The following is a 14,790-nucleotide window of genomic DNA, read 5'->3' as shown; positions in this document are numbered from 1 at the left end:
GAACAGATCCCGTCCGTAACACAAGGTTGCACTGTATTATTGTCTGACTGGCTTTATTTATCACATACTTGCAATAGACACTGCACTGGTGGGGTGTGGGTGTTGGGTGTGCATGCGCTGAGACTGCAACTAGTGGATTGGAACCCATGAGTGGGTCATGGCAAAACCATGGCCACCATGTTGGTCTCCAGCTAAGGCTCACCAGACCATGCCTGGGCCAGAGCACATTCTTCTGAGGAGACACTAATGTTATCAATTTTCATGAGTGCTGCAAGCCTTTCCAATAATATACAGATTGATCAGGTTTCTGATCAATAGTATGCCCCACTTCCTTATGACTGTGCCTGTAGTGTGAAGGAGATCTATATGCAGGGGGACTTTCTTGTTCACATTCTGGCCTATTAGACTCTTGGAATATAATTTTTGCTAGAGCTTGCATGTAGAAGTGATGCTATGAGCAGGGGAGAGCAAGAAGAGAGAGGCAGAGATGTGTTATCATTGAAGAGGAAATGGCAGTGGAGAAACCTATGAAACAGAGAGGTAAAAACAAGCTAAGTTGGGTCAGAGAAGCAAAGAAACAAAAAAGGGTTGAAGGACTCAACAAGGAAACAAGGTTGGTATGACAATATGAGGGAAGTGAAAGGAGAAAGAGTAGTCCAGAAAAGGACTAGCTAGCTAGCTAGCCAGTCACTCCTCCTCCAAGGAAGAAAGCAGACAAAGGCTTCTGGGGTCAATTACCTCACTGGCGGAACAAAGAATAGGAATACATAGAAAGTGCAACAAAGGGGTTTCTATGATGAGATGCAGCCACTTAGGAAAGTGATGCTAAGATGGGGAATTAGCAGAGGCTCCTTGGGCACAGACTGGCACATCCATCTCTCTCAGTCCTGGAAAGCATCAGCTGCAGAGGAAGAGCAATCTGGATCAGGAGCGGCTTGACCATTTGCTACCACCCACACCATTTTCTCTTCTCTGCAGCTGCAGTTTGGCCTTCCACAGAAATGTTTGTGTACCATTATGAACACACAACTTTTCCTTAACAAGGCAAATAGTAGCTGTAGGGTTGGCAGCAACTTTCATTAGAAAAATTGGATGGGGGTTTGCCATAGGCCCAATCTAGAACAGTCCTTCCGCGGTTGCAATGCACCCATTCATTCTGTCATCTTTTAAACATGGGACCATTTTGGGATGCCAGTGTGCAGGCAAGTGTGGAAGGCTCACCACTAGCTATCCCTGGAGAAACCTTGGGACTCTGAGGACCCTGAAACTCGCAATGAGGCAAGCCTCATATCTATCAATTCACTTGGGATTCTGGCCTCCCCCCCCCTATAACCCCTGACAATCTACCTCTGCAACAGGGCCACCCTTGGCAGGAAAAGAACAGGATTCCTCACCCCTGATGTTCATGATACTTCACAACTAATATAAGGCTACTTCTAGAAAATGACACAGAAGAAGGGATGACATCACAGCAGAGGTAAGCAAGGAAAAATATCTAGTTAGTGCAGTTCCAAGTACTTGGCATAAATTACCATACACCATGGAGATAAGGATATTGTGCCAGGCAGGTCACGGAAAAGTAAATGAGGTGGCGAGAATTATGGAAGGCAGTTCCATGGATAAGAGGCAGCAGGTGAGAAAAGGTGAAGTTTGAGGGGGGAGAGAGACCTTAAGTGCCTCAGGTGATGGGAATTGGACAAGCAAACATCGCAGGGAGAGATTATATCTGGATGGAAGAGATGGGGCATTTTAAAAGATAGAATGAGAAATATGAGCAGGAGAGCATTGAGACAGATAAGAAATCCATATAAGGATTTAAGGAGGGTTAGAGGAGAAACAAGAAAGGTGTGGCACTAAATTTCAGCTAGCACTGAGTGGACCAAGGTGAGAAGATGGAAGAAAAGAGAGGCAAAGATTTCCATGGTTTGAGAGTCGTTTAGAATGCAAATCAAACAGGCTTCACCGAGACAGAAGAAGGGCTGTACCTTTGTGTAATGTTGTAAAGGGATAAGTTAATATGGGAAAGCGTGGCAGGTGTGGGCATTTTGAAGGGTCACTGCTACAGTAAACACTGATTAAATACCCATTTGTATGGAAGAAATCAAGATTTTCATTGACTCCCCTGATTTAACATCTTCACACTATCCCTTAGCAGTTTTCTCAGCTGACAGGTTGTCATAGCAACTTAAATATAATTAAGCATGAACATTCTGAAGAAGAGACAATGGCTAATGAGGGCTTGAGCATGTGGGAAGCCCAGGCAAAACAGCAGCGCCTTCCCTTCCTTCCCTGCCCCCGGGCTCTTGCTCTGATTCCTCGACCCACCTCTGAAAACCGGCCCCATGAGACATGCTTATTGACTGGTGAAAGACTTTAGAAAGCAAGCCACATAATACTTCCATTGAAGGGTTGAACAGTACCTGTCTGCCAGAGAAATTGGTTTGTGAGATGAATAGATGGTCTGCACCGTTGGCGTCGGAAAGGTTCCCACCAGAGACTTTGTCACAGATGTTGGGGCGACTGGTGATAACATCTTTGGAGATGACTGTACTACACAGCATTGTAGCTTGCTGTCTATGAATTCTGCCTACAAATGAACATAAAAGAAAAAAAATGGATATTGCTGTATCTTTCCCCGTTCCCATTTCATCCACACATTCAATATCAGCAATGGTCTTCTAAAAGGGGGGGGGGGGCAGCTAGATGCCACAAGGCCACTGAAGAGCCAGAAAGCTATGATCATAATGATTGTGGTGAAGAGGACCATCCATATTTTTAGGCAAAGGTTCCTCAGCATAGTGCAGCACTTGTTGAGGATAAAATTTTAAGTTTATTAGTTTTTACAAACCTCTACAGAGTGCTAGGTATAAAGTCTCTCCTAAATTCTGTAATAAATTCTGACACTTTTAACTGACAGTTTTGTCAGGCTTAATACTGATTTCCCCAAACCACCTGCTACAATGAACCCTAGGAGAAAGATGCTATGGGTGGTAGTCAACTACCCTGTTTTACTCAGAGTAGACCCATTGAAATGGATAAACATGAGCAAGAGAGGCCCATTGATTTCAATAGGTCTACTATAACCTATTGAATACCACACCCTATAAAACATAGTTGAATACCACACCCTATATCAACATGTAGAATTTGAAATTTTAGACTAGTGTCTAAGCAGTTCAGATAAACAGTGTCATTTATGATGCAACCTTGGGGGTGTAGGGGGGCAGCATTGAGGTTATGGCCTGGAACTTGGGGTCTACATGGCTGGGTGTCTGCTGAGGGTCCATACTCCAGCAAGGGCTGGCTGATGAGGCTTGCTTGCTCTCCTGGCCATTGCAACCTGCTTGTTCATCTGCCCCTCAAGTTTGGCCTAGACAACAGTGATGCGGAAAAAGAGCAGAAGTTGCTGCTACTACTTCCTTGCTCATGGTCACTCTGGCTGGCAATGGAGCAAGTGGAAACAACAATGAGGAAGAGGAGTAACAGCAACCGGTGATAATGGCAGTGAAGAGGTAGACTTGCCAAGAGAGAAGGGTCCTTGGCAGGTGCCTTACCTAAAGGCCTTCTAAAACCTGGATCCAGCAGTGGTGCCACTTTTAAGAGCCAGCCCCTTGGGGGTAGGGAGAGGATGTTCAAATGGGCAATGTGGAGGCGTTCTTGCAGATGGCGCACCCAGGTGACAACAGCTGAGCTGCAAGCCCAATGGCAGCTTTCCACACCCTTGATGTGCTCAAGGAGCTTCTGCTGTTTTATCTGAACGAGGCCGAGATATTCTCTCTGCTCTTCACACCTTATTCCAAAGTATATCAAATGCTGAAGTTGGCCAATGTCAAAGGAGAGGGAAATCTGAAATTGTGGGGCACATGCACAAACACATATATACATGCATGCCCAAGCAACCCTTTTGGTCCCAAGGGCACATTGGGTAGTGGGGACTCAGCACACATAGATGTATGCAGTACACACATATGAAAGCACACACCTGCTCACCCTCACAGACACACACACACACAGAGAGAGAGAGAGAGAGAGAGAGAGAGAGAGAGAGAGAGAGAGAGAAAGGCAGGTGTGCAATGGGCAGGGATATTCTGTGCCTCCCCTGATGACTGGTGCTGGGAAGAATTTAGGAGTGTGCTGATCCTACCAGCAATCCCATTGCATCTCTCCCCCTACTCCTCAGCTGATTGGTGCTGACAATTGCACTTCTCTCAGCCTGTTTGGTGGGCTGAGGAGAGCATGCTTGCAATGAGAAGGAAGACCCAAGGAGACAGTCATTCCCATGTAACTTCCTAACCATGTAAATCACGTTCCCACAGCCAGCCCAATAGGTTTCAGCTGCCTTGCTCAAATGAGAAGCAAGAAACTGATTATGTAGTTCTGGATACTTTGTGGTCTGACAGTGATGACAATAAATGTACAGTAATTGCAATTTATGAATGTTTCAGAAAAGCCAGCGACCAGTAACTATTAAAAAACAACCCACCCCAGATTGTTGTGGTTTTTTTTAGTGATCATCTGTGCAATCCCACATATGTATTCTGTGCAAGGAACATTTCTAAAGCAAGGTTAGCATTTTGGCCGGAAACCCAACTCTACCCTCCATGCATATGCTCAAGGGGGCATGGTTCCTGTCTTCCTGCTCAGTTCCTAACAGACGGTAAAGGTAAAGGTAAAGGGACCCCTGACCATTAGACCCAGTCATGTCCGACTCTGGGGTTGCAGCACTCATCTCGCGTTACTGGCCGAGGGAGCCGGCGTACAGCTTCCAGACACAGAGCAAGAGCAGGACAACATCACCACCTGCAGCAGGAAAGAGGGCTTCCACCCAGATGATCCACCCAGTTTTCAGCTGGGCTACAGAGTTCCCAATCAGGATCTCTTTATGATGTCTGTTGTACAGCAAGCAGGTGTAGTTTGGGGGAAACAGCCTCCTGGACCAAACTGGGACGTATGCCAAGTCTAATTTGGCCCATTGGCCAGAAGCTCTCCATCCCTGGGTTTGAAGTTCTAGCCATGGAGTCTGAATTTATTTATTTATTACACAGAGTCACAGTCTAAATATGGAATGCAGGAGGGCAGCAGACTGTCAAAGCAGTCTTTACAAAGTGCCATGAAGGCTGCTCCTGGGATTGCCAGGGTGCAGAAATATACAATGTTTGATTCAACACTTCTGAAAACATAAGATATGCTGCCTTGATCTGTCCCCACACTTAGGTGAAACACACAGGTTCCTTGGTAGGTGGAAAACAGATGCGAAGAGGAACTGTGCAGTTTTCATATTAATAAAGCTGGACATTAATTTTAGGTGATGTATTGGATTAAAAAAGGTCAGTGGAAGCCAAATTGGAAGCCAAACCGGATAGCTTTGCTTAGTGGCTGAAGGAAATACTCCCATGGATAATCAAGTCCCATCATAAGATAGGACAACTAAACTGTTGAACAACTAAACTCAGTATCCAAGTCACACCAAAAAACAAAGCTATACCTCTTACATCATCATATAAAGAGACTCAGCAGAGGAATATATAAGTACCATGTTACAGACTGTAAAGCAACTACCTGTACGTGGTATTGTGGAAGAAATCAAGGGCAAACACACAATGGCATTAATACGCTGTCTCTCAGAGCAAGTTCACATTACTGCTTACCAGTGTGCTCCCACTACTAGTTTCTGGAGCTGCATTCACACAATGTTAACCACAGTCCATAGTGATCCTGTCGTTTCATGACAAATACAGCTGTGTGGTGCATTCCCCCCCCCCCAAATCAGCCACAGTTCAAGTAGAAAACTCAAACCACATCCATTTCCTATTTATGAATGGTGTGATCATTTGAGACAGCCATCATGCACATGCAGATTCATGTGCACACACAGATGACAGCTTTGTGAATGGAAGTTCAAGGCGGGCTGTTGCAGGGGCAGCCCTGCCCCCTCTACAACGCTGTGGAAATGTGTCTTGAAATGCAGCAGGGGAAAACTATTTTGCTGTGTTTTAAGCTCCTAATGTGAACATGCCCTCCGTGTCATATAGTGTTCTCATTATAATCCTTGAGGCCATGCCAGAGTTGATCCAGGCAGATTAAGAGATAAAGCGGGAGAAGAAACCAGGGTGTGTTTTTGCCGCCAGAAAGCGGAGACACTTGAAAAAGAACTATTTAATTTGGAAAACTGAGCAGCAGAAACATCTAAACAGACAAAGAAGGTTATAACAGATGAAGTATACTATATAGGATGGGGGCGGGGACATCTACAAGCTGCATAACGTAACAAGCAGCCAGGTATTGACTTCAGCACAAAGATCATAATCGCAGAGATTATGTTGCAGCACACCATCAAAATGGACAGATCAGATTTTCATGAAATATGTCTTCTTTGTCCCAGGCTAAAAGGTAAACCCTCTGTCAGGGAAATGCCCTGTTAGCAACTGTCTCAGAGTGCACTCACTTCCATATAACTGGACTCAAGGGGGTGTGTTACTTGTTGGATCAATGCCTTAGCTTGCTTAGCCAGGCTGTCGAGACTCTTGTTCCTTTTTTGCCTATGTACCATCATGGGTGGAGCCAGGTTTTATTTTGGGGGGGAGGCATTATGCGGGGGGGGGGGGAACTGAGTTATTGGTCAGTTAGTAAACATGGGGGCAAGTGCCCCCCTGGCTACCATACTGGTTTCATTTGCTCGGTCCCTGCTCCTGCCAACCTAGCAGTTCGAAAGCACTTCAAAGTGCAAGTAGATCAATAGGTACTGTTCCGGCAGGAACGTAAACGGCGTTTCTGTGCGCTGCTCTGGTTCGCCAGAAGCAGTTTAGTCATGCTGGCCACATGACCCAGAAGCTGTATGCCGGCTCCCTTGGCCTATAGACATAGCTGACAACTTTTCCCTTTTCTTGCGAGGAATCCTATTCGGAATAAGGGAATTTCCCTTTAAAAAAGGGAAAAGTTGACAGCTATGCCTATAGACCGAGATAAGCGCCGCAACCCCAGAGTCGTCCGCAACTGGACCTAATGGTCAGAGGTCCCTTTACCTTTACCTTTACACTCCAAGTTCTTCATGCTCCAGTGAGAGTCAGGACAGCTGCCACCAATCTTTCAGTATAACCACTAAAAAAAATGCCCCCCCCCCCTAGTTAGGTCCTTTTGCCTCCATCATTATTAATTTTCAGGATGAACTTGTAAACAGCCTTGGCAGCTGAAGAAAAACGTGATTGAGATGCAGTGGATAAAGTGATATAGAGAATAATCCATGTGAAATCACAACTGTCAGTAATTAAAGATAAAAAGGTACACTGGCTACGTGGGTACTGATTGGGCTGGAGTTGCCTCCAACTGGTAGTCCACCATCCTAGAAACAAGGGAGAAAGACCTAATAAATGCCTGCCTGGTTTGAGCTCTGAGAATGCAGCCACTGTAGAAGAGCAGGAAGCACCTTGAGCATAGCTGAGCATAGCTTGCCTTCCCACCAAAGTGTTAGCCTAGCTCTGTTAAGTTCTGGTGACATCATATGCAGGCACAGAGATACGTGAAACTGCTCAGAGGCCATGAAGAAGAACGAGAGGAAGAGCTATTTCTCTCTTTATAAACCCTGTTCTTAAAGGAACATAAGATGAACAGAGAAGGAAAAAACTCCTGCTGTTTTTTTTTTAATTTGCTCTTTAAGAACAACGTTATAAAAGAAAAAGAAAAAAAACCACAAGAGCTTTTTGTATAAGCCAAAAATGAGACACTTTAAATAAACAAGCATTGAAAGGATATATACACATATTGGCAACCAACATGAGAGCAAAACATTCAGACTGAGAAGCTGAATTGCAGGATCTGTCCATCCTTTAAGTACAGTTATTTTTAGCAGGGGTTACAAAATGCTGTTGAGCATAGAACAATTTGGGTGTTGTGAAAACTGAAAGAGAAAGTCCCCAATACTGGACTTCATGTATAATATGTTATCAGATAAGTATACATACCATACATGGTATATGTTTGCCATTCAAAGTTGCTTAAAATAAAGCTGGGTTGAAATAGAAGATACAAAATCCCAACCTCCAGCTGTCTGCAGTGATTTTTCACACCGCTTTGAAAAAGCAGGTGGAACTGTTTGTGAAAGGATGGGGGTCAAGGGCAGCAGCAGCAGCAGCATAACCCCCCCCCCCCCGACAATAAGGCTGACATTCCTTCACCCTAATCCAGTCAGGCCTAATTGACTGGTTGGGGCCAAATGTAGATAATGTGCCCGTTGAGATGTGCATCCAAATCACATTCATTCATCCATTTGATTTTATTTTTATAATTTCTGTCCTGCCACATAAAACATAATTAAAAACAGCACTGATACAGAAAAGGGAACCAAGATAAAACATAGAGCAGCAATGAGCCAGGTTTAAGCTTTGCTTGAAAATACAGCAATGATAAGCCTTGTGTGATTTAAATGTTCTTTCTCTAGTGCCAGAAAGACACCAGGAGGCATTTCAAAATTGAGAAGCCACAACTGAAAAAGCCCTTGCACATGTTCACAACCATCTGATGTCTAGATTGAAGCCACTGTGGGGTGTGTGTGTGTGTGTGTGTGCGTATAAAATGAAGCTCAGAAAGGCCTGAGAAACAAGGTTTTTAGCCAATGGGCTTATGTGGGACATGTCAGTTCTTAAGGTAGTCTGATTCCAAGCTGTTTAGTGCATCTGAGGGCGCATCCCACTGAAAGTAACGCAGAGCAGATGAATCCCATACTCATCTGGATGCAGATCCAAATACAAATGCCGTTTTCTGCTGCATTACATTCAGTGGAATATGCATCCTTACCCATATTGTGCCCCAACTAGTCACACAAAACTGCATGAGGTGGGACAAAACCACCCCATCATGGCATCAGCCCACATGCATTTTCTCTTCTGCCCAGAGTGAGCCAGTTTCCCCTGATGCTGCCCCATAACCACCAATGCATAGTGATGTCTTTGCAGGGCTGCCAACTATGCAGGGCCCTGGGTGCTCAAGCACCCACACATTTTAAATGAAGGGGCTGGGGCCAACCAAGATTCCACTTGTGCACGCTCCATGGCGTCTGCATGCCACTTCAGTTTGCCCCACAGTATACATGTGTGACATCAGCATGGCGTGGGGCCTGTGCACGCCACATCAGCACACCCCACGGTGTGTGTGATGTCAGGGCATGTGCACACCACATTGGCATTCCCCCACGATGTGGGCAAGTGATGTCAGCATGCCACAGGCATGCCAACGTCACACATGCACACTAGGGTGTGCCAACATGGCTCATGCATGCTGCGGGGCATGCTGGCATCACTCATGCACAGCCCGGTGATGTTGGCTTGCCCTGGGCACCCACTGCCATGGGTCCAAGGGGGCGTGCCTGTGTCTTTGCGTTCACTGTGTGATCCCTGAATGGATGGAATCATGCAGTGAAGAGGTCCTCGCCATTATCTTTCTAAAAATGGCACCAAAATAGCTGAATGGGGAAGAAACAGGGTTTACAAAGAGGTGTGAAAGAGCGCAACTTAGCATTTTTTGCAGACCCTTTCACACCTTAACCCAGAAGGAGCACATGTCCCCCACCAAAAATATTGTGAATGGCCATTTTTACATCCAAATTTCAGCATAGTACTGCCATAAACTGAAGAAAAGAACGTGGCCACGTGCAGTCATTAGAAATGGCTAAAGATGTTGCCCCTTACATTGGATAAGATGGGATGGCACCTCTATGCTACGTATCCCAAGTGTGTATCTGTATCTTTCTTCGTGGCTGCAGGCTGTTGAAGGAACAGGAAGGTTCTCTGGCAACCACGGCCATAGTCATGTTAATGTTAAATGCAGTTTTTCAGTTGCATTTTCTACTTACAGAAAACTGTGGTAGTGTTGGAAAAGGATCGAAAAAGGGTTTGGATGTAGCAGCAGGGAATGTCTTTATCTTTAAGGAAGATAAAGAGAAAGATGTTACTTTCAGGACACACAAAGGAAAAAAATGAAGCAAAGCACTGCAAGCTCCAGCATTATGTCCGACAGACCAGAATGGTTTATAACAGCACACAAATTAACGCTCACACCCTGACACACATGCAAAAGCTAATGGTGGGGATTCAAAGGTTCACAGAAAGAGCAGCTGGACTGCTTTTATTCATGCAACCTGTTTGAACATTATATAAGCCACAGTTTTTATCTGCTCAAGAATAACAACAACATTTTAACATACCAGGAAGGTCTGCAAATCCTGTCATGCTACAAACCTGTTTTCACTTATTTTAGTTAGGGAGGGGGAAAACAGTGCAGAAGGCAGGTTCTCATAATGCTAGAACTCCTGGGCATCCAATGAAGCTGAATGTTGGGGGGGTTCAGGGTGGGTCAAAGAAAATCACTTATTCACACAGCACATACGGTAGTTAAACTATGGAACTCGCTTCCACAAGAGGCAGTGATGGCCACCAACCTAGATGTCTTTAAAAATGGATTAGATGAATTCATGGAGGAGGAGAGGGCTCTCGATGGCTCCTAGCCACAGGGGCAAGACTCTGCCTCCTGTAGGCAGTAATGCTTCTCAATCCCAGTTGCTAGAAACCACAGTAGGAGACAGTTGTTCTTGTGCTCGTGTTCTGCTTGCAGGTTTCCCACAGCTTCTGGCTGGTCATTGTGAGAACAGAATGCTGGACTAGGTGGGCCAGTAGCCTGGTCCAGCACGTGCTCATCTTATGTTCTTATGAGTCAGACCTGGAACGGTCCCTTCCCATAAGAGGAAATGTGAGAGAAAGACTTGAAAATGCACATACCTAGCATTTACCATTGTGGTGTTACAAATACAGTCCTTTTCAGTGTTTGGCCCATAACAAATGACTTCAACCTCAGCCAAACTATAAGATTTATCTACCAAAGCTCCTTGACCAGAACATGCAGGATTGAGTCTAGGAGCCATAAATCCAGAATAAGGATGCAGTTGGCAGATTTATACACGAACTCCACCCTAATCTGAAAATACAGTTTAAGACATGAAAAAGTGACTCAACACTTTGCTCCAAAGGTGGAGATAGTATTGGACTCCAACACCCATCACCCCCAGTTGCCATGGACAATGGTCAGGGAAGATGAGAGTTCTATTCCATCAACATTTGGAGGGACACAGGTTTACATGGCAATTTTGTTTGCCATGAGAACACTGTTGCTATCCCAGTGTTTCCTCAAGTATATAATCTCTGTGCAAATGCTCAAACAACCCTGATTTGAATGAGGTTCCTAGGTGTATACACACAGAGACTTTATCAACATAAATGGTTATTCAGGTTTTGCATATTTGCTGTAGGAAACAACAGTGTCCCTACCCACAGCAAACATAAATATCTTGTGAAACCCTTTTTTTTTTAACAGTAGGTTAAGTGCTGTGAGAGGCCCTTCTTAATATTACCTTCAGCCTAACTTCAACTCAATGCCAACAGTTCTTTGGGCACACAGAGATGCCCCAATGCAGCTACATTGGTGAAGATCACCTATTGGGATTAAGAAGGATATTAAATAGGGGCGGGTGTCAACCATTTCAATGCTTGGGGGGGGGGGAAGCAAGATTCAGCTCGAAGCACTTTGGAGGTTGTTCAATTCAGCTTGTGTGGAAACAAACCTTTGTTTCTTCCCCATTCACTATTATGGACAAATAAAAAATGACTTGTTGCCACAACTGGATCAGATTTGCAAGCATATTAGCACCTCCTGAGTGGATATCTACCAAACTACAGACAAATAGGTCCATTATTTTTTGTTTTTTTGTTTTTGCAATGGGCACCTTTATATTTATGACTTAAAAGGAACTGTCCTATAACTTTTAACCGTTTAGCAAAATTGCATAGAATTTGCAGGTATCTGCCAAATGTCAAATGAACAGCAGTACTGCTTCTCAGCAAGGGCAGTCTTTCTGTTTCGGGGTGGTTTAAAAAGGATTCACTTAATCCTTAGTCCTAGAAAGTTAATGGCAAGATTTGAATTAGGAACTCATTGATTCATAGCTTTTTTGGGGGGGGGATTCTCTCTCTGCCACGTTTTGATCTTTACACAACCTTTTTTATTGCATCCCATGTGAGTTAGCAGTAGTCGGAATCTCATGAAACACAAGCTCTCTGACACTTTCAGTGCTTTAGTAAAGAGGTTTGAAAATCAGTGCCTAAAAGCGGTCTTTGAAGAAATAAACATACTAAGTAGAAAGTGAATTCAATGAGTTCCTAATTCAAATCTTGCCATTAACTTGATTTTTGAATTTGCAGATAATCCAGACATTTTCTTTGTCGTTCTTTTGAAAGGACAATTTGATTGCAATACGTACAATACCTTATTTCTATTGTAATCACCACCTTTTAAACTGATTTATGCGTGGAGGCATACTGAGGGAGCAGACACTGGGAAGTGAGGACACACTCTGAACAAAAAGGAGGGAGGAAACAAGCACCCAAGGAACCATCCCTCCAACATTTACCAGCACTAACTACCCCGCAAGAGGAACCCCACCTGAGATGACACTCTTGCAAGGCATTCCTCCAACCTTTCCCCACAGGGCCTGTTTTTTCAGATCAGAGTGAGCTAGCTTCCCAAAAGCTTGCTTCATCCAATCTGTTCCTTCTCCTCTAAGGATTCACCTTCCCCTGCTGAGATGGACACCAGGTGCAGTAGGCGAAGGGAAGCAGCTGAGCCATTAATCCATGCAGAGACCACTCACCTTGATCAAGGGAACCACTGATGCAGACATGACATCAGTGATGGAAAGCATGGGAACTGCACTGCAATTATTTTTAACAGATCACATAGCCCAAGACACAGCAATAAATAGCAAAACCCAGCTGTACACATACATAGTCATCCCTCACAGCTGAAATTTCTATGAAGTCAGATGATTGAAGCTTAAATTGCTGGTTTTTGACTGACTTTAGAATAAGGATTGTAGAAGAGCAGGAATAACTTTAAAAAGGAAGGTGTCCCGTTTAAGGTTGAGGAAGTGGAAGTGGCTAAGAGTGTATTTATTAATGTGTCAGTTGGCACTCTGAACAAAGCTTTGGAAAGCATTTCAATGTACACAGCCTGTTACAAGAGACGCCCAGGTTTCCTGAAAGATCGTAATCTCCCTTTATGAATCTTTCTAGGTGCCAAGATCTTCAGGTGAGTAACTTATATCGGTCCCATCAACATCAGAGGCAGGGTTGACGGTAACACAGAGAGAGCCTTTTCTGGGGCTGCTCCCAGATTGTGGAATTGCCTCCCAAGAGAGGCTACAGTGGCTTTCTTAGGACTTTCCTATTCAGAAAGGTCTTTGAAAATCCACTGGGCTCCCATCACGCCAATTGCTGTTGTAATGCTGCTTCTAAATGTGTTCTGTTATATTTTGACCTGTTGTTATTATAAGTATGTTTTAAAAATGTTATAAGTTGCCTCGAGTCCCAACTTTGGAGAAAGGTGGGATATAAGTACATTAATTAATTAATTACTGTAGCTTTTGGGATTTCTCACTGTTCAGGGAAATGGGGAACATGTGCAACAATATGTATAAACCATTCCCAGGTTTTAATAGACTTATTGTTTCTGTTTTTAGTCTTGATGAATATTATGTTTTATGTTTATTATTTTTGTCCTACAAAATTGTAACAGTGAGAAAACAGGCAGCATATACTGTACTGCAGGGGTGGCCAACTCCCAAGAGACTGCGATCTACTCACAGAGTTAAAAATTGGCAGTGATCTACCCTCTTTTGGAGGGTTCAGGTCAAAGTTGTTGAGCTTTTTTTTTTTAGGAAGGAAAGCCCTGTTTTTTTGGTGGTTCAGGTCATTTTAGGGGTGCAGGGCAAAGACGTTGAGGTTTTTTTAGGGGAGCCAAAGTTTTTTTGCTTCTTTGGGGGGAGCCACTGATCTACCGGTGATCTACCACAGACGTCCAGTGATCTACCGGTAGATCACGATCTACCTGTTGCACATGCCTGAAATAGGTTTTGCAATTAAGGAAGAAGCAAAGTGAAAAAATAATCACGAGTATCAAGGATGGGGAAAAGAGATGGTTTAGACCAGAAGATATTCAAAAATGTTTTATTAAATTCTACAAGAAATTATATAGTAGTGGAGATGTAAATGAGGAAAAGTTAGATAATTATTTTGATAACTGTAAGATGATGCAGATAAGTGAGGAGGAAAAAAATATTCTAAATAATCCAGTGTCTAAAAAAGAGATTTATTTAGCCATAGCCAAACTTAAACCAGGAAAATCTCCAGGGACAGATGGTCTCTCTAATCAACATTATAAAATATTTCGTGAAGAGTTGGTGGGGGTATATCAAAAATTGGTGAATAAAATCATGGAGGAGGGAGTGTTCCCAAAGACGTGGCAAGAGGCATATATAATCTTAATTCCAAAAGGGGATGGAGGGAATGAGCAGGTCGGGAATTTTAGACCTATCTCCCTCCTCAATACAGATTGTAAAATTTTTGCCGAAATTTTAGCTAATAGACTAAAAGGAGCATTGAATAGGATCATTGGACCAGACCAACAGGTCCAATGAATTTGATTGAATATTTAGATTGGAACCCGAGTAAGAAAGCAGCTTTTATTTTCCTTGACGCAGAGAAAGCTTTTGATAATTTGGCATGGGGGTTTATGAAAAAAGCATTAGAAAGAATAGGTATAGTGGGGAATTTTATGGAAGGAGTAAAAGCAATTTATAACAAACAATCAGCTAAATTAATTATTAATGGTGAAATAACAGAGGGATTTGAAATAACTAAAGGAACGCGCCAGGGGTGCCCATTATCCCCCTTATTATTTATACTCGCAATA

At 43.7% G+C, this 14,790-nt stretch overlaps 1 protein-coding gene across 1 annotated transcript in view; it reads right to left on the bottom strand.

Annotated features, from left to right (window-relative positions):
- The window catches only part of LOC117057992 (band 4.1-like protein 4B), a 72,051-nt gene that overhangs the window by 2,804 nt on the left and 54,457 nt on the right, over positions 1-14,790 (bottom strand). The window contains exons 10-11 of the mRNA XM_033168830.1: positions 9,845-9,913; positions 2,421-2,587 (exon numbers count right to left, since the gene is read on the bottom strand). Coding sequence (XP_033024721.1) covers positions 2,421-2,587; positions 9,845-9,913 — 236 coding nt within the window. The remainder of the gene's footprint in view (positions 1-2,420; positions 2,588-9,844; positions 9,914-14,790) is intronic.

This window comes from Lacerta agilis, chromosome 14 (assembly GCF_009819535.1).
Source record: "Lacerta agilis isolate rLacAgi1 chromosome 14, rLacAgi1.pri, whole genome shotgun sequence".
NCBI classification, from domain to species: domain Eukaryota; kingdom Metazoa; phylum Chordata; class Lepidosauria; order Squamata; family Lacertidae; genus Lacerta; species Lacerta agilis.
Note: the sequence above shows the minus strand (reverse complement) of the source record. Positions and strands in the feature narration are given on the sequence as shown.